At 39.1% G+C, this 23678-nt stretch overlaps 1 protein-coding gene and 1 pseudogene across 1 annotated transcript; both read right to left on the reverse strand.

Moving 5' to 3' along the window:
- Positions 1 to 136: 136 nt before the first annotated feature.
- LOC147335290 (E3 SUMO-protein ligase KIAA1586-like) lies at positions 137 to 1711 on the reverse strand (annotated as a pseudogene).
- Positions 1712 to 8711: 7000 nt separating this feature from the next.
- Positions 8712 to 22471, reverse strand: LOC147335291 (uncharacterized). The gene is made up of 11 exons (XM_086277698.1): positions 22347 to 22471; positions 22169 to 22210; positions 13428 to 13719; positions 13196 to 13332; positions 11677 to 11971; positions 11177 to 11328; positions 10792 to 11089; positions 10528 to 10673; positions 10061 to 10316; positions 9249 to 9427; positions 8712 to 9169 (listed from the first exon to the last, which is right to left on the reverse strand). The coding sequence occupies exons 1-11, from the start codon at positions 22375 to 22377 to the stop codon at positions 9108 to 9110; spliced, it is 1890 nt and encodes a 629-aa protein (XP_086133824.1). The 5' UTR covers positions 22378 to 22471; the 3' UTR covers positions 8712 to 9107.
- Positions 22472 to 23678: the final 1207 nt, after the last annotated feature.

Consider the following 23678-nt stretch of genomic DNA (forward strand, 5'->3'; position numbering starts at 1 on the left):
CCGTGAGCAGTGCTTTAAGTGGCCCAAAAGAGGTGCCGGTACTCTATTCTTTTTCCGCCTCCCCTGAGGTAACAACAACTATATTGAATGGGTTTTATATACAACAGTCAACAGACAACCTTATACAAAATAATAAATCATTTTATTAGTTTGTGGATTTGCTTGAGCTAGAAAGAGCTACTGAACATAAATAAAATGTGCAAAAAGGTATTGAAATTTTTTTTTTAACAAAATGTACACAAAATAAATTATAAACTAATTTGTATTTTGCTCTCTCTCTTGAGTCCCTGCTGGTATCAGCAGCAGCACTTGTAAAGTGTACCTGCAGAGCTTGGTAGTTCTCCCATACTGCTTTCACTGTTCTCTCACTTGAAGCAACCCAACGCACTGATAAAACACGGCCTATCACAAGGAGACGTTGTCCAACATTGTGAGCACTCTCGGTTAACTCCCTTTGGTTTTTTGGTGATGCGAGAGGGAGTAAAGCTGATCTAAGAATATTTTAAAGTGGTTGATTCCTCCTACCTCCTTCAAAACATCACAAACTGCCAGTTCCAGTCTGTGATTGGAACAATGCCAGACAAACAGGTAAGGGAATTTGGAACAAAGCTGCGCAGCAACTCCTGCTTTCCTCCCAAGCATCACTGAGGCTCCATCACAAGCAAATGCCAACAAATGTTCCTGTAGGTAGTGAGGGTCAAAGCCATTATTATGAAGACATCCTAACAGTGCTTCAGTGATGTCCTTTGCTGTGGTCCCCTGCAGCTCAATCAGTTCAAAAAATATTGTGTCTGGATTTTCAGTGGAAATAGCTGACCGCAGGCACACGACAAGCACAGACTTTCCACTTATTGTAGTGGATTCATCAATGAGCACACACAATTTTCTTTCATTCATCACTATGTCATTGACTACCTTCTTTTTCATTTCAGCTGCAATGTGATCCAGTATATTTGCACATGAGTTATTAGAGTGCAAAACTCTGCCCATCTTGACACCATTTAAGACTTGCAACTGGACATCTATTGGCATGTCTGTAAAGGGACGCCCATGCTTGCCAATCTTATAAGCTGTTCTAAACACATTGAAGTTGAAGCGTAGTCAGCCTTTCTCATATCTTCAATGTGTTTTTGCATTGTATTTTGTGTTGCCTTCTCTTTTATTTCAACTGCTTTCTTGTGATAAGTTGAGTCTCTGTGCTCTTTTATTTTCTTTCGTAGTGAGTTTTGTTGTGCAGCCTTGTCCCTTCCAAAAGACGAGATTAAGCACCCACTCCACTCCTGCGACACTCTCTGCCCTTGCTGCATGTCCACGCGAGCACAAACTTGACTACACACACTACAACCCAACTTTTGATTTCTGCTGATCAGCCACTTGTAATTTGTGGAGAAATACCGGACTTGTGCTTGGGACCAACATTCTGGCCACTCATGCTCGCTAACGCGGCTGTTGTCATCGGTAGAAATGGTGTCATTCTCGTCCTCGTCGACGCAAAAAGTGCCGTCGTCCGCGGCTGCGGCACTAGTGCAGCTTTCATTAGCTTGCGTCTGACCTGCAGCGATATCATTCTGGCTCGGTGGGGTGTCAGCCAGCGAGTCCTCTGATTCTGACCTTGTTCTTTTACTACTCAGAGTCTGAAGCCAGGAGAGCATATTAAGTGTTCATTGTTTTTGTATTTTAACCGAGCAGCTGTTTGCGCGTTTTACACACCCTCTCCGGACCACGTTGAGTTGTTGACATGACAACGGCAAAAGCGACGCATGCGCTTTTCACTTGTAAAACACATTGGTGTATGGGTAATGTAGTCTCTGCTCTCGGAGGGACGAATTAGGAAGCGTGCTTGTGAAGGGCGCTCTGAAAAGCGGCAGCGCAGCCAAACGATTATAACAGATGTGCAAATGAGAGTACCGGTACGCTAAAAGCACGTTCTGGGCGCATGGAGAGGTGGCGGTACTCTCAAGAGCTATATTTAGAAGTGGCGGTACTGAGTACCGGCGCGTACCGGCCCACTTAAAGCACTGCCCGTGAGGCCTTGTTTGTTGTTGGTACTTCTGTTCAGCTAACATGTCGTTAATTTCAGACACTTTGCAGCATCTATTTTTTAGTCTTTATTCTTTTCTCTCAGCTTTCTACCTCCAGCTTTTCACTACTTCCACCTAACTTTTTCTACAAGCTGAGAAGGTGTGGGAGGAACCGGTTTGCATTAAGAGATTTGATTGGGCAATCCAGTGTCAGTAATGAAAATGAACCAATAGGCTGTTGTACAGCCGGTGCACATTGGCCCACAGGGAAAGGCCCTGTATGGCAGATAAGCAGCCCTGCTGTAGACCAAACATTACCCACGTGGGCCCAGCCTACAGTACTTTGATAACCGAATAAGAGTTTAATTCAAATCATGCTGCATCTAAATTTAAAGTTCTCCCTAATACGAATCTCTCTATATAAACTTCTTGACTCAGAGTCATCCAGAACAAATAATGCTGGATATATAAACCACTATAGACCTGCCGGTGATTAATTAAGCCTATAAATCATAATGGGGGTTATTTCTCCCCCGAAGTTTATTCACTTTGAGGATGAGCAGAATGAGCTAAATTAAAAGTCAGCTTTGTTTAAGGTTTGGATCACATTTTAGCTTTGAGATGACTCACAGTTTCTCATATGTTTTTACTGGATCTTTTCACTGAAAAAAGCACCGCACTGGTGGTTTTACTGTGCTTAATTTAACCGTAAGGGTTTGTGTTATGGATCGAGGAGGAACGATCTCAACCACTGCATCAGCGCCCCCCTGTGTTGTGTGTATGATATTGCAATTATGGAAAACCAGACAACGATGAGGAGCAAAGCGACACTGTACTGCCAAAGTATTCTCTCATGTGCCTTCACATGCACATGAACTTGAGTGACATCCCATTTTTAATCCATATTGTTTAATGTGAACATTTAATATTTGCAGCTAAAACAGCACCAACTCTTCTGGAGAGGCTTTCCACCAGGTTACAAGTGTGTTTATGGGAATTTTAGATCATTCGAGCACGTTTGTGAGGTCAGACATGGATGTCGGGATGAAAAGTCCTGGCTGTGCTCTGACTAATCCCAAAGTTTGTTTCTTTTTTTCTTTTTTTAAGGCTTTCAAGTGTTCCACACCAAACTCACTCATCCATGTCTTTATGGACCGTTTCTTGCCCACTGCTGTGCAGTCATGTTGGAACAGCAGGGAGCCATCCTCAAACTGTTCTCACAAAGTTGGCTGGATGAAATTGTCCAAAATTGTCTTGGGATGCTGAATCATTAAGAGTTCCTTTCAAACTAAAGGGCCGAGCCCAACTCCTTAAAAACAACCCCAAACGTTGGTGACCTCTGTGTTCTATGCCTCAGCAACTGCTGACTCCGCTCTGTGATTTTACGTGTCCTACCACTTCATGGCTGAGTTGCTGTTGTTCCCAGTTGCTTCCTCATTGTTATAATACCAATAACAGCTGACTGTGGAATAATTAGTAGCAAGAAAATTTCACATCTGAGCTTCTAAGAGCGATGCCGTTCTTTCACAGACGTTTGTAGAAACAGTCTGCATTTTGTACACCTGTGACCATTAAAGCAATTGGAACACCTGAATTCAATAATTTAGTAATTCTTCAAACTAAAACTAAACTGAAATCTAAAACTTGATGTGAAAAAACTTGTTAGCTTATGAAAATAAATATAAATGAAACTAGACATTAAAAAGAGAAAAGAAAAACTAACTGGACTAGAAAACTAAAATAAAAACAGTGAGGAGATATTTTTAGTCTTTTTAATAACACACGTAATTGTGTTATGTGTGCAGGCCAGAAAGACTTTAATGATCTATAGATGAAATAATATTAATACTAATTATAATACTAATAACGATAATGATAATGATAACAATAGTAGCAATAATATAATGCACTACAAATTAGAGGAGTGTCATTTCAAAGGAGTGACTGAGCTTACACCTGGCAGAGACACCAGGCAAGCAGGACAGGCAGAACCAGTTCAGGCCATTTTCAAACGTTGGGTGTGTTCGTCGTCACTCAGTTTATGTTACACACTTGTCAACACATATTACTCACCTGTTCCTTTTAAGCTACATGGCTGTGCCACACCTAAAGTAATGCTAGATACAATTGAAAGAATTTGACCTTTTGATTTGCGTTTACATTTCTTTCTATGTGCAACTGTTTCAAAGCATGCCTTTTAGAACTGGATCATATAAAACAACAACAGCAGAAATATTTAGACCATGACATTTTGCCTTATTCTGCCTCTGTGCATCACTACAAAAACATTTCAGAACAGACAGTTGGGATGTAACTGACCTGCACGCTTTCAGTTCAAATTCAACAAAAATCCTGATTTAACTGTTTGGGAATCACAGCCAGATTCCATTTGGTGCAGAAACATCCTACAGAACCTTCCACGGAATAATTTACATCATTACAGCAATGAAAGGCATCAAATTAAAACCTTGTTTAGTCTTAAAAACATGCATTTCAGTATACACAATACACACAATAATTCATTGAAAACCACTCGCTTCCTCTTAGGGATCCTAGGACGGAGCAAAATATATAAACACAATGCTTATCATAGCCTATGAAGTTTAACCTGTTGTACTCAAGGAGTTATTTATCATCTATGGGATGAGTTGTGTTTGCAACTTAAAGCATGTATTAACTTTGTCATTACACTAACTTACACTAACTTTGTCATTGGTAGATGTATATTTTTTAGCTAAGAGGACAAAAAAATCTATTTATTCATGAAGGACATAGCAGTACACAGAAAATCCTGGTTTTCCCCCAGGATATAAATGCAGCACGAGTTTGTGGATGTGTGGTTTGAAAGTCTCAAATGTCGCTCATACCACAGTGAAGAAAAAACCACCAGCACAGTGCAATTTAAGCATTTAACATAAGATAGCCTTTTATTTCACTATTTACAAAGACTTTATAATGTAGAACTCAGTTCGTCGTAGGGTGAAGAGGAGACAAGCAGAGGGCCGAGGTGGCATCCGGCTGGAGGTTAAGATCCGATCCAATCCCCGCACAACAACTTCTTTAAACAAGTCAATAAGCCCTCTTCACCTGTCTCAAGAGCCAACACACACACACACACACACACACACGCACGCACCAAATGTGCACCAGGAATTAACTGTAATTAACCACATTTTTAAAAAAGCTAAGCCAATAGCCACACCCACGTCTGGTTACTGTCATATCTGCTGAATCAGGACTTTATTTAGAGTCTGTCTGACAAAGTGAAGCAGGCTAAAGTAGAACATCATGACGCAATCTAAAGAAACAGGTGAAAAACAAAGTTATTGACAGCTATCAGTCTCAAAACGGTTACAAAACCTTTCTCAAATTGTGGGACTGTTTAAACCACAGTGAGCGCTTTTATCCACAAACAAAGAAAACCTGGAACAGTGGTGAAGCTTCCCAGGAATGACCGAACTACCAAATGAGTCATCCAGGAGGTCACAAAAGACCCCAGAACCACATCTAAAAAATTGCAGGCCTCACTTGCCTCGGTTTAGGTCAAAGTTCATGATTCAACAATAAGAACGAGACTCGACAAAAATGCTGTCTATAGGAGAGCTCAGGGACAAAACCACAGCTGAGCCAGAAAAAGACAAAGGCTCGTCTCACATTTGACAAAAAACATCTTAATGAAGCGCTTGGATTTTGGATAAAGTTCTGTGGACTGATGAGACATGGAATGATTGCTCTTGTCAGATTACCTAGCCCGAATACTACAGAAACTGCTGATCTACTGATTTTCCACAGAAAAATCTCAAAGGTTTACAGAGAATAGTCGGAAAAAGATCAAATATCCAGTGAACATCAGTTCTTTAATGAGAATGCCTGGTTGATGTGCTACTTTGAGCTGACAGGAAGGCAAGAGGAACTCAAATAACCATTTTTTTGGGTTTGGTTTTATAACAAATGTATGCAGAAGAGCATCTCTGAACCACTAACATGTCAAAACTTTGAAGCAGATTGACTACAGCAGCAGAAGACCGCAGTGAGCGCTGCTCCTGTCAGCTATGAGAAAACCATTACTTACAATGACGTCAGTCAGGAATTCCTACAAAATCTTCCTCTCCTTTCCTGGATTTGCTGCCTCTACACAATCTCCACAAAATTTTCTCGACCTACATCTAATCAAGCTGCAAATCCTTTATTTATTTAGTAAGATTTCAGCGCTCCTCTCTTCCACACTCTCCTGCTGGATTTCTTAGCCTGGAAACGTCTGAGCTGAACATTTTCCCTCCTCTGCCCAGCAGCCCCCCCCCCCTTCTCACCTAACAAAAACACCAGAGTCCCCTCACAAACTTTCCCCCAAGTGCTGTGAGGTTCTTTAACCTCAGTGGCAGATGCACTAACAGAAAATTGTTGTGAATACTCCCTTAAATATTAACTGCAGCAATGCCTGCACATGTTCGGTGCACTACAGACATGATTCATGTCGTATGCCATGTAACAGACCTGTAGGAGAAAAATAAGATAATGATTTATAAGCCTATAAATCATGCTAACATTAATTAAAGAGTTTTACTGTAACGTTTTGTAAGTATATTCAGTCAGAATGGGGTAAATCAAAAGTCAGCCTTGCCTAAAGTTTTGGATCACTTTTTAGTTTTGAGATGACTCACAGTTTCTTATATTTTTTATTGGTTCATTTCACTGAAAATAGCACCGCAATAGTGGCTTTGCAGCTGCTAAATTTAACTTTAAGTTTTGATGTTTAAAACCGAGTGAGGAGAAACGCTTTGATCTGAAACACTACAACAGCGCCCCCCATGTGCTTGCAATTATTATAATACAAAGGATGGAAGGCAGACGATGCCAAGGAGCGGGGTTACTAAAACTAGCTGTGAACCCTCCCCCCAGACACAGACACAAAAAACCCCAAACTTAAAAACATTAAAAACATCTCTGGCTGCATCAGCGCCAGAGATGCTGGCAGGATCAGCACAGGGCTGGATCATCACTGGCCAGAATCTATCCTCCCATAGACTCTTCTGTGGGACTCTTCTGCCATATTATTGCTCTATATAAACAGTTTAGACATTAAATAAGAATTAATTTAACAGCAGAAATAAAACAATGCACAGTTTGATACACAAGTATAGTTTCAAACGAGTGACTCAGCCTGCACCAGACACAGACACGAGACAAGAAGGACAAGTTAGACCAGGTGAATCATTACTCAACTTTACACTGATTCAACCTGTCCTAATTTTTTGGGTGTATCTGTCCCTACTTGGTTTATATTAGAACTTGTCAACGTGCTTCAGTTAACACATTACTCAGATATGGGAGTTGCACGCTCCCTGAAACTACAGGATTGTACCACACCTAAAGAAATGTAACAGAAACACGTGCCCTGTTGATCTACAATCACAATGTTCCCTTTGTGTAATTGTGTCCTTTTAGAACTGGGTCATTTCATTCCCAAGTCAACGCGTCACACAAGAACCAGTCATCAGGAAACAGATCAATCATCCAGGGTACCACAGCTCATTGCTGTTTCTCTGCAGAATGGATATTTTGCTTTTAAACATCGATATGTCCCATAATGCTGTTCTCACAGTTGGCTGCAGAAAAAAATATTGTGCTGGGAAAAAACAAGGTTGCAGGTTTAGATTGTGAAAAACTGCTTTACTTAGAATTTAAATATGTTTTCCAACCCTGAAAATTTAACGTGTCTTGCTCCTGTTCATATAAAATTCTGACGCTCAAACAGGCAAGAAAATACTTTGATTTAAAAAAACAAAAAACAAAGCTTTGGCTTGCCCCTTTTCACTTTGAGGCTTGTAACGCTGAACATATTCACAGTACAAAGACAAAACTTCCCATGACTTCATTTAAAGCACTAAAACTGTTATAGAAAATATTCTAATGTGAGCAAGTGGAAGTCACTGATTTATTTACCCAGATGTTCCCTTAATGAGTATGAATATGAGTATTAAACCAAGCACTCACAAGAGAAAGCGTGTGTCCTACATGTGTGCTATTTTAATATTTTAGCATATTAAGAGTCTCAATATTTTTTCCTCAAGGTCAATTTTAAAATACGCAAACGTGTCTGTTGGTTTAATGAGAATTTTATTGCTTTGATGAATTTGTACATCAGTTCTGAATTGTTGAAGCGTGATCTGCATTTCATTGCTTTGGTCTTGACATAATACAGAACAAAGTTTAGCTTCCAACACATTTGTGTCCATAAATGCTTACACAATGAGACAATTCCTGTAAGTCTGCCTCTGAATTTAAATCAGACAATCAAGATGTACCAGAGTTGATGTCTGTCAGCTCACATTCAGGGGTTCTAACAGAAGTACTGCATTAACAGCTTTAGTCATGTTTTTAAAGTCAAATTCCCTTTCGTGCACACATTTCTTATGGAGCCTCAGCAAAGGATAGATTAAGAAATAAAGTTTCTAATTAAATCTATCTTTAAAATATACATTTCAGCATACATGACGATATTCACCTTTACTGTGAACGTGTGGCAATCGCGGTGCTGTCGAAGTAAACTCTTTGCACACCGTCCTGAGCACCTAAAGGGTTATGAGTTACAGTTAAATTAAGGCAATGCCCAGTAAATGCACGCACGCAACATTGTGGTGTGGCTGGGGAGAGGGAGGTCTGGGCTTCTCTGCTTAGGCTGCTGCCTCCGCGACCCGGCCCCGGATAAAGCGGATGAAGATGGATGGATGGATGTTTTAATCCAAACTTTATTACCACATTTCATCATTACAGTCTTTGCCATAACTTTAGAGACATTATTATAGTCATTTATTGCTTTATATAATGCAGAGGAACAACCTCACGTGTTTTGTAGAAATACAATTGCTATGATTGCTATGAGCATTACTACAAACTAGACAGGAAAGATTTTAAAGACAAATCATTTATTCATGACTGTAACTTATGAAAAAGAAAACGTAATGTTTTATGCGATTACTGAATTTTTCTAAGAATGGTTTAAAGGAGTGTAAAACAAATTCAAATGAAAACTATTTCTAACAAAAAAAATCATGCATCACAGTTTATACAGTGTCATCGATTTTCCTATGGACTTGTTGGATCCTTGGTGCTGGAGAAATAAACTCTCTGCACGCCATCGTCAGCACCTGAAAGAACATGAGGAAAAGTTCAACTAAAGCAATGCACAATAAAAGCACACAAGCCTTAACGTGGTGTAAGTAAAACCTGATTGGCAGATGAAGTTGAGGCTCTCCTCACAGGGCTGGTCTTGCCACAGGAGGTGCTCTGTGCTAGTCATGCCCCCACAGGTGCTGGAGTAACAGTCTGGAACAAAATCCTGTGGCCAATTCAAGAAATTCATGGACTGTCCAGACATCCAGAACCACTCGTCTCCTCTGAGGGATCTGTTGGACAGAACAGATGAACAGATCTGAACAGATTTACATTTATCGAGATGTTGCTCTTTATGGAGCATATGGGCGTTTAAAAGCTGCTTGTTGAATTTCACATAAGCTGGATGATCCATATTTATCTTCTTGATGTTGTGTAGGCCTAAAAGAACAATGACAATCATTAAAAAAACAGAAAAAAACCTTGGTACAGCAGGTTTGTTGTGTTTACAGTGAAAGCTGTTTGCAAAGTGGCCTATTATTGCAGCAATGGCAGAAATGCAAATGAGAAAATGGAAGGACGCGCAATGCAAAGATCTGCATCTGCATAATTTGATTTGCAAAGTTTGCAAATTGTCACAGACATCATGCATCATAAGAGTACAGGGTAGTGCATCTGGCCTCTTAGTATTGTGCAGGAACCTTGAACATCACAAACGTTATTCATTAATTATGAAAAAAAAACACAACAAAATTGGTAGTTTTTGTGCAATTATACAGCACTTTTCCATTTGTTTGTTATTTTGTTTGTTTTAGAAGACATTTGCATCTTATCGCATCCAAACATACTTATGTTGTAGACCATCAGGACCAATTTGGGGGAACTGAATAGTTTGCGGACTACTGCAATAACTACTGTATCAGTACCTGCGCAGTCCCATCCAGACGTGGTCTGTGAGGGAGAAAGGAACGAGGCCCAGCAGCTGCTCCAACTCGCTTTGCTCCTGTTGGCTGTGAAGGCTGAGCAGGTCCCAGTAATAACGTCTACAGTGCATCAGAGCATCAGACCAGCAGAGCCTCTCTCCCACCACCGTCACGTTCCTGCCACCAAGCTGCAGGCTCACAGGTGGAGGAGGGGTGGGAGGAGGTGGAGGAGTTGGTAAAGGAGTGACAGCTTCTGGAACTACAGGGAAGTACTTTGCTTTAGGATTCTGTTTGTTTAAGCCAGTTTGGTTGTTATTGTTTTCCTTTCATTTTAACATGTTCCATTCAAATATTCTGTAGTTTAATGGTAAATACAAGAAAAACAAATCAAAACAGTATAAATCTTACAATAATAATTTAAGCACACAAAACCACAACAATTTCTAAAAAATAGCACAACAAGACCCTACCAGAGAGAGAAGCAAACACCTCCACTTCACACAGGGTTGTGTAAGTCCTTTTTCCTGGTATGATCACAATGATGTAGCGACCTTCCATTTCATTACACTGGAATGTGTATGTTGGTGTACCATCTAATGATGTGATCATGCCACAACTGATGGATGTAGAGAAAATTTTAAAAAGTTTCAGTGTAACTCTTTTAAATATAATGTTCAGTTTTTTAATAAGGAAAAAATGTTTATGGAGCATATTTATCAGAAATCAGATCTCACCTGGGGTTCATGTTACCATTTTGATCCAGCGAGTTCCCGATCAGGATCTGTGCCCCAAGAATCCTTTCTATAAAAGCTTCCTGTCTGTTGATGATGGTGACAGCACTGACTTTATAGACAGCCAACAAGTCTACTCTCCACCAGGGACCCAGATCTTGATCATTGTGTGTACAGCATCCTGAGTACAAGTTTCCATTTTTGCACCCATCGACACCCTTTGAGGGCCCATACACTGGCCCATACCAAGTTGATGACTGTACTGTTTGTTTGTTCAAGGCCACGTTTGGAAGCGGTTCCACTAAATTGTTGAAAAGAAGAAACAAGTATGAATCAGTATCAGGCAGATGTGTTTCAGTAGATCAGATCCAGTCGCTTAAAGCTCTACCTGCTGGGGCAGCATACACCTCCACTTCACACAGGGTGAGAGTCTTCTTCTGTCCAGGAAGAAACACATTCACAAAGCGACCCTCCATGCTGCCTCCATCACACCGGTATGTGTAGGTTTTACCCGCTTTGATATGTGAGATGGAAGCACACCTGACAGCAGAGAGTGTGGGGGCAGCATTATGTTAGTATTGTGGACTTCATGTTAAGGAGGTAGCATGGAGTCATGAACTAGAAGAGCAATAATCAGCATGTGGTGGATAATATGTAGACTCTAATCTCTGAAACATTTGCTTGTTTGTTTTATTTTTGATTCAGAAAAAGGAATAGATGTTACAATCCCTGATCATGAATTGCATGGAGTCCTGAACTAGAGCATCATGTGGTGGATAATATTTATGTTGTAATCTCTGAAATATTTCTGTTCAAATTAATGTAAAATAAAACAAATAAATAAACAAAAATCATAATGACCATTGACTGATATAAATTCATCATTACCTGGGATTACTGTTTCCATTGTTCTCCAGTGAGTTTCCTATTTTGATCTCAGCTCCATCCAGTCTTTCAGCACAGCAGTCTCCTCTGTTGGTGACTTTTACAGCAGTGATTGTAAAGCTTCGCTGCAGGTCCACCCTCCACCAGGGGTTGGTCTCGTCTTCAGCCGTGTGGCTACAGAACCCATTGCTATAGAACGAGTTCCGTCTGCCATCGATGGCTTTGGACGCAGTGGCAACAGAGAGTGTAGATGACTGGGTAGCTTCTCCTTTGAGTGCCACATTGGGTAATGGGTATCCTTGAAGGAAAACCAAGAAGACAATAATTTCTTTTGGTTGGGCTCTCACACCCAGTGGGTTAGGGTTGCTCGTACGCATGCTTCCCCGATATCATACCATTGCATTTTGGCGTGGTGCGCCTGGTGCGCCTGCTGCTTGCTGCACATGGAGGAGAGGGGCGGGGCAACGGGGATTCTCTGGCTGGCCCGAGCACCATCTCTTTCACCATCTTACAATGCTGTGATTGCAGCGATTCCCCAACTCTCTCTGAATGGTACTCATGGCCATTGATCAGTGGTCTTTGATCAATGAGCTTTGATCATTGGAATACAAGCATGCTGATCCACACAGGTGTACACACGGGTGTACACACAGGTGTTCACAGACGTGGACTACACCTTTCTTGGCTGCTGCCTCAAAGCACATTGTGCACTGTCTATCTTGTGTGCTGCACAATATCGTTTAATATTTAGTATCTACTGTTATCTACTGCTAGCTAGTTTATTGTGATGGTGCTGTATTTATTATGTTGCGCTTTTTTTTTTTGCTTTCTCTTCTGTTTTTTTTTCTCCATACAGGTGATCCAGGTGTTTTGTTTGTTTTTCTTTCTTTTTCCCCCCTTTCTCACCGTCCCTTCTCCCCTCTGGTTTTCTCTCTCTCTCCCTCTCTTTCTTTCATTCTTTCTCCCTGTGCTATCCCCCAGTCATGTCTGTCCCGTTTGTAGCAACCGAAAATAAAATAAATACGTAATTATAAGAAAGATCAATCAAATGGACCAATATGGCAAGGCCATGATGATCCACTTGGTAAAATAAATCCGCTTGGCATCTTTCTTGGCCTTAAGACAACAATTCTGATGGCTAAAGATCCAAACGGGACACACAAAAAACACAAGTTACTTGGATGAGTGATGTAATGTTTCTCCCACTGAAAATGTTATGTCCAGATGAACAGAATCAACTTCTGGGGGGGTTCGTTTGTTAGCAATTTGGCTATGATAGTAAACAGTAGACAGACAGTAGACACAGATGTGGTTTATTGAATCTTTTGGACTGTTTTCAATATAATATTAATTACATATTAATTGGAAAAGGTGTATTGTTGACTTGTCTGCTTTTCTCAAAGGGGGGCGGTAGAGGGAGGGTTCGCCAATGGCACAAAACGGGTCAGGACCGCCCCTGGTCACACCCCTTACTGATATAAATAAAAAATAAAGAATTAAGTAAAGAATTGAAGGTATTTACCGTAGTACACTTCAACCTCACAGAGACTTAGGACCTTTGCACTTCCTGGTAAAAACACAGTGACGTAGCGTCCCTTCACAGAGTTACATGGAAAATAAAACGCTTGTCCCTTGGGAATGTGAGAGATGACGGCACACCTATGTATGAAACATTTAAAGAAAAAGTAAAGAATAAATATAAATAAGTATAAATAAATAATAATGACTTACGGTTATAAATCAAGCTCTGTCACCTGATGCTTTCAGGGTCACTGATTGCTGTAGAATTTCCGATCCAGATTTCGGCACCATCCAGCCCATTTTCCAATTCCTGTCTATTGGTTATCATTACAGTCCCAATTGTATACACATTTACCAGGTCTACCCTCCACCAGGGATCAGATTCTACATTGGTAAGTGTACAAGACCCACTTTGATAGTTTGCGTCTCTGTTTCCATCAACTGCCTTACCAGCAATACCCACAGTGCCACTGGTTGAAGATTGGACAGCTTTTTGTTTCAGTGCCAGGTTGTAAAGAAGTTGACCTAAATGATTTTTAAAAAGTGGTTATTAATAAAAACAAACAAATGCATATAAATCCAGGTCAAGTGTCAAATTAGGAGTTCCTATATTTGTATTTGTGGAGGTTTGCAACAGGCAATTTACTACATATTGCACTGAATGTAGAGTCACAATAGCAGCACCTAGTTCACCCCTGATGTGTTTGCAAAAGTTTCTTCTAGGAGTGTTAATTTATTTTTAAATGAAAAGTGGAGAGGTTATTAGAACAATTGACTAATTAATATGAGTTAATGGCTCAAATATGCATGTACAGTATAGACCTTGCATGTCCGCCTTATGTCAGCCCGAAAAGTATTTCTGCCCTTTCTGATTTCAGTTACATGTTTTGTGCCATCAAATAAAATGTAACAATAGACAAAAATAATGAGTAAATACAAGAAACTGGTTATTTAGCTAAGAATTATTTCATTAGGAGAAAAGAAGCTAACTAAATCTACCTGGTCTTGTGCCTAAAAGTCATGGCTCTTCCTTGTTCAGTCATGAGTTAACTTCGATCAACTATAAACTGTACTAAGCTGAGTTTAATGTCAATGGCATGGTTCTTATATAAAGCTTTTCTACTCTTCAGAGCAGTTTCTGTTGGCTAGCCAACAGAAAATACTCCAAGAGTACATATGTATTCATCTGCATGTCAAAAAAGAACCCAGAACGACATACAAAGAACTGCAGGTTTCACTTCTCCTTGTCTCCAGTTGACTCAGCAGCCTGTGAGTCTGTCACCCATGTTACTTGTAACTGCTAACTCCGATGAAAAGAAAAAAAACAAACTTAAATAGTACAGTAGAAATCAAAATAATGTATCTGAAGAACAGTTGTTATCAATCTCACCGTTGTGTGAATGGTCAATCACATATTTTCAGGAAGTTTTGGATAGCTTTCTTTTCTTCATAAATTTAAAATGTTCAAAACTGCAATTCATGTTTACTATGTTTATTTTTGCCTAATATAAAAATTTGTTTGAGGATTTAAAAAATGTGTGAATATGTGCAAAGATATAAGAAAAGCTAATGAAACATTTGTGTTTCTCAGTTACAACTAAAATCAGTGTCCAGTGAGTAGGGACAGGTAGTGTCACAGTATAAGACACAATTTCAAATTTTATGTATTATAAGCAGTGTTGGGCAAGTTACTTAAAAGTAATTAATTATAGTTACTAGTTACTTCTTCAAAAAAGTAACTGACTAAGTAACTGAGTTACAAGATTCTAAAAGTAATTATTAACTTGAAAAGTAACTATCGCGTTACTTTAAAAAAAAATGTTTACCCTCTGGGGTCCAGGGTATAATTGTTCATTTTTTACTACTTTTGATTTTTTCTCTAAATTTCACATTTACATATTATTTACTTTGTCTTGTTTGGTATCATCCTTTTCAGCACAACCTCATGTGTCTGAAATTACAGTTATGTTTCCATTTTGACATACTGTATTAACACAATTGATCTAAAATCAGACAAAAAACATAAAATCCAAGTAGAAAGTTATATTTTTTACTGTAACAACCACAAACATGTTTACTGAATTATATTTCATAACTTTAAATGCAAATATAAATTGTCAATTTTACAATAATATGGACAACTTTTGCAAACAACAAAGTTATTTGCAGCCATTTACCTTTTACCTCTGTTTTTATAACCATTTCAAACTATTTACAGAACAATCGGGTGTTCTGCATTCAATAAGATGCCACAAATTATTTGTGCCGTTGGGGAAAAAATAATTTCTGTCCATTATAAAGGAGAACATCACAGCCTGATACCTGCAGGTCTGACAGCAGCAGGTGTATCACTCCTGTTTCTACCTGGAGACAGCAGTCAGCTCATTGTTCTAACACACAACACAAAACTATCCACAACACTACACACTAACTACACAAGACAACACATTAAATACACACTCCAAACACACATCTCAAAACTCTCTCTCTCTCTCTTTTTCTGCTCTCTCTCTCACACTCTCTCTCGCCGTCACTCCTAAAACTTCCCCCTCTTCCTAAACAACCAAATGTCATGTTGCCATATACTTTTTTGATTGGTCAACATGGTGCATTTTTCCACCAACACGAAAGGCCTGATTTTTGTTTTGTGTTTTTATTTTTTGGTCATAAGCAGTGAGATCTTGCTAGCATGGTCCTTAGACATTAAACGTGATGAAACTATTCAGGAAAAAACGCTGCGTATATATTGTTTATCATGACTCTGGTTTTACGTGGCCAATCAACACAATTTAAAAACTGGTATATATCACCTTGTTGGTTTGTCATCTTAAAGTGGTCATGCGACTGGCTTACCACAACTACTTTATTCTTCTTCCGTCAAACAGCAGCACGATTGCGATTGTTTTCCCCGATTGTTTGTTGTGCCAAAAAGCTGATCGTCTGCCAGAAATCAGTGCTTTAAGCTACTACATACCATAATAAAAGTTTGTATTAAAGAGTGACTCCTCCAATAGGTCATATTGACTTTAATAAATCCCTGTAGCATTGTAAAGCGTGAAAAAAGTAATGCACACAGTTACATATGTGACAGAGTAACTTATGTGTTTTGGCCATGATCTGATTGTAAAATCATTTTTTATTTTATTTAATTTTATTAGGCCTTATATGAATGAAGCATGCATTTCTTCTGAGCTGTCAAATGTCCTGTCAGTCAACAGGAACTCAAAGAGTCTCCAGCAATTTCCAACAGATTAAAAAATATAGATTTTTATTCAGCTGCATCTTATTCATCCCTGTCAGTGAGACGGCTTCATTTTATTACGAGTGTAACTTTGCTCCATGCTGTGCTTTTCAAAATCAAATTTATTTATTTATTTTTATTTTCTTTGTTCAGTCATTGACATGTGGTAGTTTGAACTTAAATATGTACCAGAATGTTTTGATTGTAGAAGAAAAGTTTACCTGCCAGTGTTCCAGATGTTAATGTTAACATGATGAAAATGCCTGTTGACATACAGACATTAAAAACATTTAAATAACTGAATTATTTTTAAATGATCTCACTGATGTGTACATAAATGCCATCATCTTTATTTTAACTTTGTTTCTTTTTTTTAAGAAAGTTTAAGATATTTTAACTTACCAATGAAGCTCCAAATATGAGTCCCACTCATGGCTTTAGAAAATATCCGAGTCAAATGTATTATGGCATTAATTACAACACAGTAATTACTGATACACCAACTGGCAGGTAAACTGGCTTACTACCAGTCTCATATTACTTATTTTGATCACCAAGAATATGCAAATTTTTAGTCAGTAATGTTTGCATTTAACATTTTAATTGCATTCATTGATCACTACTTTCAAAGACACATAAGCTAAAAATCTACTGGACCTGGCTTCTCTCCTATTGAATTATACATGCACAGGAGAGATAAGAAAGTTGATGGCCAAGGTGTGCTCATTCTCTTCCTAACCCCTCTCTTAATTATTAGAACAAAACTACCATCAGCTCAGACTACTCCTGTAATTAAAGGTTAAATTGTGGACATTCTCTTCTCAACCGTTTGTTGACATTAAAGGTAAAAACATGACGAAAAATCCATCTGACATGGTCCCAGTTTCCCCAGTAGGTACTCTTCTTTTTATCTGTGAATAAACCCTCTAATTCTTAGATGCGAGTCCCACTTCTGACTCCTGCTCACCTGCTCTAGACATGACACCATTTTAGTTTGAATAAGCCCCTAACCCAACTGGTTCCATCTAGTGATGTGCAGATTGATACTGAAATATCTATTCCTCCGATACCAGTCATTTATGTTCTAGAATCGATTCTCATATTAAAATATCAATATTTTAGTAATTTGGGGTAAAGTTGTAGTTTATCATTAACAGGAACAGAGTGGAAAGAAACTATAACATTCGGATTGTCTACATTGGAAGGAAATACTTCCTCTTCCGCCTTTCATAGTCATGTGTGAAATAGGGCTGTATAAATGGAGTCATGTGCGGACTTATTTTACATCCACAAACACCAAGACACGGTTTGCGATACATGTGGCAAGACAGTGAGGTGTTGTGGCAACACCACTAACCTCGTCAAACACCTCACATTAAATCATGTAACAGAATATGATGAGCTTATGTTGAGGTGAACTGAAGAAGAGGAGAGGAGAGGGGTAGGTGCTGCTAGGGCGATACAGATGTCTCTCACAGTCTAGCAGCCAGGCAACATGCTCAAATGGCTTCAGTTTTTTTTTTCTATATGATAATTCTGCATTATTAAGTGATAAGAACAAGTAATCTGATGTCCTGTAATCATTATGAAAATATAATTTGAGATACAATAAAAGATACAGTAAAAAAAAAAGTTTTTGTACAAAGTATATAGGATCAGTATATAAGTAGGAGAACCTTCACAGACATAGGATCAGTATTGTCGATACCACCCTGAATTTTACTTGGTATCAGATTGGAAAGGAAATCAGTGGTATCGCACATCACTAGTTCCATCTGAACTTTGTATTGCCTGCTGGGTAGCACTCATAGGATCAGGGATTAGGACTTTTTAAACAGAGAGCTGATCCAGACTTACTGTATTGGGGCCCAGTTCCCACCCCATGGACAGTACCTTCTAATGATTCAATAATGGCACACCAGATGGATTTAGAGAAACATCAAAGAAAATTATGCAATTCTGGTTTTTCTCATTCATATTCAAAACTCAAATTAAAAAAAAAAAAATCAAAACTATTTGTTTCTGTTTAAATAAGTGATAAATATTTAGGCCAATGTTTATAAAATATACAGTGGGGCAAAAAAGTATTTAGTCAGCCACCGATTGTGCAAGTTCCCCCACCTAAAATGATGACAGAGGTCAGTAATTTGCACCAGAGGTACACGTCAACTGTGAGAGACAGAATGTGAAAAAAAATCCATGAATTCACATGGTAGGATTTGTAAAGAATTTATTCGTAAATCAGGGTGGAAAATAAGTATTTGGTCAATAACAAAAATACAACTCAATACTTTGTAACATAACCTTTGTTGGCAATAACAGAGGTCAAACGTTTACTATAGGTCTTTACCAGGTTTGCACACACAGTAGCTGGTATTTTGGCCCATTCCTCCATGCAGATCTTCTCGAGAGCAGTGATGTTTTGGGGCTGTCGCCGAGCAAAACGGACTTTCAACTCCCGCCACAGATTTTCTATGGGGTTGAGGTCTGGCGACTGGCTAGGCCACTCCAGGACTTTCAAATGCTTCTTACGGAGCCACTCCTTTGTTGCCCGGGCGGTGTGTTTTGGGTCATTGTCATGTTGGAAGACCCAGCCTCGTTTCATCTTCAAAGTTCTCACTGATGGAAGGAGGTTTTGGCTCAAAATCTCACGATACATGGCCCCATTCATTCTGTCCTTAACACGGATCAGTCGTCCTGTCCCCTTGGCAGAAAAACAGCCCCATAGCATGATGTTTCCACCCCCATGCTTCACAGTAGGTATGGTGTTCTTGGGATGCAACTCAGTATTCTTCTTCCTCCAAACACGACGAGTTGAGTTTATACCAAAAAGTTCTACTTTGGTTTCATCTGACCACATGACATTCTCCCAATCCTCTGCTGTATCATCCATGTGCTCTCTGGCAAACTTCAGGCGGGCCTGGACATGCACTGGCTTCAGCAGCGGAACACGTCTGGCACTGCGGGATTTGATTCCCTGCCGTTGTAGTGTGTTACTGATGGTGACCTTTGTTACTTTGGTCCCAGCTCTCTGCAGGTCATTCACCAGGTCCCCCCGTGTGGTTCTGGGATCTTTGCTCACCGTTCTCATGATCATTTTGACCCCACGGGATGAGATCTTGCGTGGAGCCCCAGATCGAGGGAGATTATCAGTGGTCTTGTATGTCTTCCATTTTCTGATGATTGCTCCCACAGTTGATTTTTTCACACCAAGCTGCTTGCCTATTGTAGATTCACTCTTCCCAGTCTGGTGCAGGTCTACCATACTTTTCCTGGTGTCCTTCGAAAGCTCTTTGGTCTTGGCCATGGCGGCGTTTGGAGTCTGACTGTTTGAGGCTGTGGACAGGTGTCTTTTATACAGATGATGAGTTCAAACAGGTGCCATTCATACAGGTAACGAGTGGGGGACAGAAAAGCTTCTTACAGAAGACGTTACAGGTCTGTGAGAGCCAGAGATTTTCTATGTTTGAGGTGACCAAATACTTATTTTCCACCCTAATTTACGAATAAATTCTTTACAAATCCTACCATGTGGATTCATGGATTTTTTTTTCACATTCTGTCTCTCACAGTTGAAGTGTACCTCTGGTGCAAATTACTGACCTCTGTCATCATTTTAAGTGGGGGAACTTGCACAATCGGTGGCTGACTAAATACTTTTTTTGCCCCACTGTGTATACTTTCTCTATGACTATTGTTTTCAACCTGTTAACATTTAATATTGTCTTGACAGAGTCAACTGATTCTGCAAGTTTTTGCTTTATTACTTTAGGGCCAACCAGAAGAGATAAGAGAATAGGAAGAATGAAAAGATCTCAAAATATTGAGAATTTCTTCCTGAAGAAGGCTAAAATACAACCAGAAGCAGAGAGCAATGTCAGGGAAAGGTGGACTGAGCAGCAGTCATCATTGTCATTGAGTTCTACAAATGAAGGTATGTGTGAAAATGAATAAGGAAAATGCAAGGAAGGGATGTTTATATTGTCAATTGTTCAACCGATTCATAGGGGACAAATCCTAATATTTGGGAATAAATAATTAACTAAGCAAATATATGTATTGTGGCACATAATTATAAAGTAAAACAAAATCCTTCTTTAAATAACATGTTTTTTATTTAATGATCCACCTATTCTAAATCACTGATAATATTTGATGAAGCATAGAGTAGGTACTTGAGTAAATGCTTACTTTCAAAACATAAAGATTTTTGCAACTGCTGCTGTTTACAAATGTTTTTGTACTTCTTGTCTTCCTAACATGTAACACACTCTTATTAAAAGTTCAAGAATTTTATTTTTGCACAATTTATACTGAAAACACTATCAAAAGAATATGGGCTCAAAATGTGGTCATAAATATTTTGTACTTGTAAATCAGGATTTGTATGTGTAAAAAATATTTGTATGTGTAAAAAAGATTTGTGTGTGTGTAAAAATGATTGCCGACATTCCTTATCATACATGCATACGTCTGTTGGCTGAGTTGGGGAAAAGTTCTCAATAGAGTTTTTGAGCACAGCAAGGAAATCTGTCAGTTCATGGACGTGACATGTATAATGCGGTGAAGGCATTTCAAGTGAAGCTGTCACAAATGCACCAGTGCCACCTGCCTCACTTTCCCTGTTGCCAAGTAATGTTGAACCAAGTCAGTGCAACAGTGCACCCAAATGCGCACTTTGCTGATAAACTGAGCGCACTTCGAAGCAAAAAAATGAGAATTTCAAGCTGCATTATAAACCATTTACAGTTGATGTGGAAACTGTACCAGTGCAGATTCAGATTGAGCTGCATTCTAATGGGACACTCAAGGGAAAGTACGACACTGAATGGCCCGCAGAGTTTATTAGTTATATTCCTGAAGCAATGCCCCCGGCTCAAACCTTATGTATGTTTTCATTTATTTTTTTCTGGGGATTTTGGCAGCATGTTCATATTTCTAACTTGCATAATTTTGACAGGACATATTTTTTATGGAGAGCAAAATATTTAAAGTTAAAGCTTTTTTTTTTTTTTAAGTTTATTTATTCTGGAATTATATTCCTGTCTGTATTCATATTTATGTTTACAAAAACATTGTTTTAGTGTTCAATAAATGTTTATCTTGTCTGGCCTGCGACCTAAAGTGTACCTTGAGGTTTGGCCCCCTGTGCAATTGAGTTTGACACCTCTGTATTAAGAGAACACTCTCTGTGTGAAAAGTAATGGCTCTTCCTTTGACAGTCATGAATTAACTTTAATTAACTACACACTGTAGAAACTTGAGTTCAGTATCAGTGGACACACTCAGACCTGAGCAGACCTGCTGAATCAAGAAATCACTTAAAAAGAAGCTGTCTGACAAAGTGAAGCAGGCTAAAAGATCAAACAAAGTATCATCACTGATATCAGTCTACCTCCAACAGTGGAATGGTTTGTAGGTCTTTTCTAGAACCATGCATTTGTTCTGAGCTGTCAGATTTATCAGGATTAATTTGCCCTTTTAATAAAAATAAATAAATAAATATGGATTTTCATTCAGCTTCATCTTATTGATCTCAACTGCCATGCACCGAGACAGTTTCATGTTGGTTTGAAGGTAACTTGCTCCAGCACTTGGCTGTGCTTTGAGTTTTTATTTGATTTGTGATTCTCTTGGTACAATCCATTGGTTGTCATTGAAATCAGCTTTTTAATATTCTTTTTTTTCCAGTTCCCACCATATGCTAAGTTTGTAATTACTAAAAAGTGTTACCTGCCAGTGCTCCAGATGTTAGTGTTAACATGATGGAAATGCCTGTTAACATATAGAGATTGAAAATATTTAAAAAACTGAATTATTATTTTGAATTGTTTTAGTGATGTGTGTATTAAATGCCATCTATTGTCATTTTACCTTTTTTTAATAGACAGTTTAAGAAAATTTAACTTACCAGTGAAGCTCAGTATATGACTGCCCCTCATGGTTATGGAAAGTATCCAAGTCAAATTAATTCTGACATTACATATACTAATTAATGGTACACTCCAGCTGGTAGCTAGATTGACTTAGTGGCTCTGTAGCGTTCTACTAAGCTCTCTTAATCACACCCTTATTTGTTGAGATTAAAAAAAATGCAAATTTTAGTCACTAAAGTTTGCATGAACAACAAACACACCCAGATTGATATCTGCTGCTTTGTTTGTTCTGCAAAGGTTAGCAAGACTGGCTACAGAATTTCAAGGTCAATCCACTAATTTCACACACAACTAGGCCTGCATAATAAATCGAAAATCTATTGTCAGTGCGATATCAGCCTATGCGATGGGCCCATCGAAAAAAAATGGCATAAACTGCGACAATTGGGTACCTCAAAATGTTTACACATGTGCTTTAAAGAATTTACCAATCAAAGAAACCCCTTTACACATTTGACCAGTCAAATAGAGCCCTTCACAGCATTAACCAATCAAACGGATTAGAGGCCCGTCTCCCATGTAGGTGGGGAGCGAACAACGCTGCAGCAAGAGTTGTAATGGCTGAGAGCGAGACGCATGATGAGAACACTACTGACTATGAACTTGTGTCTAGAGATGGACCGATCCGATATTACGTATCGGTATCGGTCCGATACTGACCTAAATTACTGGATCGGATATCGGAGAAAAATAAAAAATGTAATCCGATCCATTAAATATCACGAAAGCACCTCACAAAACTTGCAACACGCCGTAACTCACCTCAGAAAGTTAGCACGTCGGAGCAGTAGGCATCACGTGATAGAGCGGCTGTGGCATGCGGGACCTGTCGGTGGTCTGGATAGCATGTGGAGCTTCGCTAGCAACCCGGCATTTCATCTCCGACAAAGTTATCCCTGAGAGAAGTAAAGCAAGTGTGTAAGTCCATCTCTGAATGTTTGTAAAGCATTCCTGCGTTAAGCTTAACAAGCGATATATGGAGCGACTGCCTCTTCTTGCTGCTACTTCAATCATGAAACTGCTTAATGATCAGCTGATCGGCTTTTCTGTCGCGAGTCCATCTCTCTGGTTTGTTTTTGGCCCACTTTGCACCAGAAAGAGGAAACCAGCGGCTAAACAACAGCAGCACGTTTAAGCTTGATCAGCTGTTGTTAGAATTTATTTAATATTACTTTCTACTCAAGGATCTTTTTCTACGTAGCTGACGGCTGGTAACTGTGCAGGGGCGGATCTAGCAAAGTTTAGCCAGGGGGGCCGATAGGGCATTAACAGGGAAAAGGGGGCACAAAGACATACTTTTCTTTCTT

This window comes from Aulonocara sp. 'chitande type north' Nkhata Bay, linkage group LG3 (genome assembly GCF_057382095.1).
Source record: "Aulonocara sp. 'chitande type north' Nkhata Bay isolate Kocher_YH1m ecotype deep benthic linkage group LG3, A_spYH_male_GT1.1, whole genome shotgun sequence".
NCBI classification, from domain to species: domain Eukaryota; kingdom Metazoa; phylum Chordata; class Actinopteri; order Cichliformes; family Cichlidae; genus Aulonocara; species Aulonocara sp. 'chitande type north' Nkhata Bay.

Bases quoted from the DNA above. Each gene is read 5' to 3' on its own strand.
- LOC147335291 (XM_086277698.1), bottom strand. From the start codon at position 22,377: ATGAGGGGCAGTCATATACTGAGCTTCACTG. The intron at 22,211-22,346 runs GTAAGTTAAATT...ATATGTTAACAG, and splicing joins TCATATACTGAGCTTCACTG to GCATTTCCATCATGTTAACA. The intron at 11,090-11,176 runs GTAGAGCTTTAA...TCAACAATTTAG, and splicing joins GGTGTATGCTGCCCCAGCAG to TGGAACCGCTTCCAAACGTG.